The sequence below is a fragment of the Apaloderma vittatum genome, unplaced genomic scaffold (genome assembly GCF_000703405.1).
Source record: "Apaloderma vittatum isolate BGI_N311 unplaced genomic scaffold, ASM70340v1 scaffold22958, whole genome shotgun sequence".
Taxonomy (NCBI): Eukaryota; Metazoa; Chordata; class Aves; order Trogoniformes; family Trogonidae; genus Apaloderma; species Apaloderma vittatum.
This window is the reverse complement of record NW_009731587.1, coordinates 33372-36097: the sequence shown is the minus strand read 5'-3', so window position 1 is coordinate 36097 and position 2726 is coordinate 33372. Positions and strand designations below refer to the sequence as shown.

Here is a 2726-nt window from a genome sequence, read left to right as displayed (position 1 = left end):
GAGCGGATCCAAGCCTACATCCAGCACCAGGTTGGGGAGCATCCCTGTCCTCCCCGGGGAACTGTCCCTCCTTGACCTCCCTGGGGAACTATCCCTGTTCTCCTGTGGGTTCATGCCTATTCCTCTGGGCAAGGAACCAGTGACCCGCTGCAGCTCCCCAGCGAGGGACCCCAAGTCCCAGCCCTGTGCAGCCAGTTCCTGACTGCAGAGAGCACCAGGAGCTGGGGGTGGGGGCAGGTTTGTCAGGATGCCGGGGCGGTTGGCAGAGGGTGGTTGGGGGCGCTGGGGCTGGGTCAAGGCCTTTCTGCTGCAGAGAGTGAGGCAGCACTGGGAGAAGAGGTGGCCAGTGCCTTCGTCTCCTACAGCTGGAGATTCCATTTATGCGTGCAAGGGACCTCAACCTGAGGAGCAAGCCCTGCAGCCCAAGGGTCCTCCTGTCCCACCAGCAGCCTCCCTTCCCCATCCCAAACATCTCGCCCTGTACTTCTGGACACTGACCCGTTGTCTTCTCTTCCACTAGGATTTCTGCACCTCGTCGTCTCCTCCTCTGCCTCCCAAGGCCAAGAGTCCTGCTATGCAAAGCCCTCCAAGCCCGTTGGCCCTGTCTCCCAATGCCACTCACCTGGTGTGGTCCCCCAGCGCCAGCAGAGATCCCCACGCCTGGCCCCCTGTGGACTCGCTGCAGGTGTGGGTGTCAGAGACCCAGCACACCTGCACCGAGACGTGCCGGCGGCACGGGCTGGTCTGCGAGCCCACCTTCTTCAGGTTCCTCAACAAGAAGGAGGTGTTCCTCCAGTGAGTTGTGACCTTCTCAGCGAGGCAGTGGTGGTGTGGGCCATCAACCAGATGATGTTCCCTTTGCTCTTCCTATTCCCAGCACCCATTTTCCTCGTGTCCTCCCTCCCAAAATCCCACTGAAGGTGATGTAGGCAGGGCGCTGCCTGCAAAGCAGCCTGTTGCTTGCATGTGTTGGCCGTGCCCAGCTCCACACCTCGGAAGGCAATGACAGCCTTTCCAGGCACGTTTCCACCTCTCTCCCACCCCATTCCTCTCCACCTCCTCCATGCTCTCTCCCTTTCTCTCTCTTTTTTTACATCTTTCTCTATAAAACTGCTTTTTGAACACACAGCATTGAAGTTTTAATAGAGTATAAATCTGCCACCAGGCTCCGTGCTGCTCTGTGGGCAATTAAAATGCGAGCATTACCATTGCTGTCACGCTGGTCAGGCAGGCGCTCTGAGTCCCACTGACATTTTTATGTGATAAATTAGAGTTGGGGCTTGGATTTCACTCCCTTCCCTCCGTGTCCCCCCGTCCAGACCTTAAAATGAGCTGTGACAGGGACTCGTCAGTTGAGAGGGGTTGGTGGGAGGGTGATGCCAGCGCTGCCGATCCATCTGCAGATGCAGGCACGGGTGGGAGGAAAGGGATGCTGAGGTCCACTCGGGGCATTTCTGCTGCTCATCAGGGCATTTGCTGGTGCCCACCCCAGTTTTGCTGGCTGATTGCAGCTCGCAGGGGACACAGTGAACCCGTGTGCCCTTCCAGGGGACATCAGCTGCTGTGGGGGGTATCCCCAGAGAGTGGACAGACATGTTGGTCAGTGGGGGGATATGAAAGGTTTGGGTGGAATTTTGTGCATGATTTCCTGAGCCATTAATGGCTCACGCAGGGGTTGGGGTGGTGCAAGGGTCATCCCTTCCTGCAGGGTGTGTTGGGTGAGTTGTTTCACCTTTCAGTGAAAACCTCAGGCAGCCTCCTGCCCTAAACTGCCTTTGTCTTTGTCCCCAGGCTCAGCATCACCTGCGACAGCACCGAGTACGAGATGAACCACCTCTACCCAGCGGTGGCTGAGAACGTCCACGAGTGCTACCTCCAGAAGGAGCCACTGCTCTTCAGCTGCGCGGGCTACAACACCAAGTACCGGCGCCTCTGCCCCTGCCGCGACTACCGCAAAGGACAAGTGGCTCTGTGCAGGGACTGCTTGTGACCTGGGGGGTCTGTGCATCGTTGTCATTGTCCCCCTGCTCCTGCCGCCGCGTTTGCGACACTCAACGTGCAACAAGTAGCTTTTTCTCAAAGCTTCTGCAAGAGCCGCGGCAGGTGGGACAGGTCCCTCCTGGCGGGGGAGCCCGGGGTGTCAAACTCCGGGGGTTGTTTCTTCCGCCAGTCAACTGTGAATGACCATGTCCTCACCTTTGGTTTCATTTTTCTCTCGAGGAGCATCGTCTCACCGCATCTGAACCCACCTGGCCCTGGTGGCACTGGGACGAGGTGGTGGGGGGAGAGGGAGCCAGGGACGTGCTTCTTCCCCTCCTCTGGCAACGGGATGAGCCACCAGCAGACTGCAGTTTCAGGGTTTTCATCCTCTTCAAGCATCCTAGTTGTTTTATTTATTGACTTTACCTGTTTTTTTAACCCTCCTCCCTGACATGCAGTAAATTAAAGGGGAAGCAACACTTAGCCCTTCTGTGGGAGTTATTGGGCAGAGTGGCGTTGAGGGGTCCAGGGGGGCTGCCGGTGCCTGCCTTGGCCGTGGAGCTGGCAGAGGACAAAGCCCAAAGAGAGCGTCTGGCTTGGATGGACGTGGCAGGGTCTGCACCCACACAGCCCACAGGAGGCCCTGGAAGGGGCTGGATGACTCCCACCCTGTCCCTGGGAGGTGGGGGGGCAGGATGGGACTCCCGGCAAGGATGCTGGTCCCTGGGGTGATGCTGCTGGCAGGA

At 58.4% G+C, this 2726-nt stretch overlaps 1 protein-coding gene across 1 annotated transcript in view; it reads left to right on the top strand.

Annotated features, from left to right (window-relative positions):
- LOC104278317 (alpha-1,6-mannosylglycoprotein 6-beta-N-acetylglucosaminyltransferase B-like) overlaps positions 1 to 1990 on the top strand; it is a gene marked incomplete at its 5' end in the record, with an annotated part of 14297 nt that extends 12307 nt beyond the window's left edge. The window contains 3 exon segments of the mRNA XM_009875253.1: positions 1 to 30; positions 521 to 795; positions 1792 to 1990. The exon segment at positions 1 to 30 is cut by the window's left edge and continues 9 nt beyond it. Of these exon segments, the coding sequence (XP_009873555.1) occupies positions 1 to 30; positions 521 to 795; positions 1792 to 1990 (504 nt within the window).
- Between the last annotated feature and the right edge of the window lie 736 nt (positions 1991 to 2726).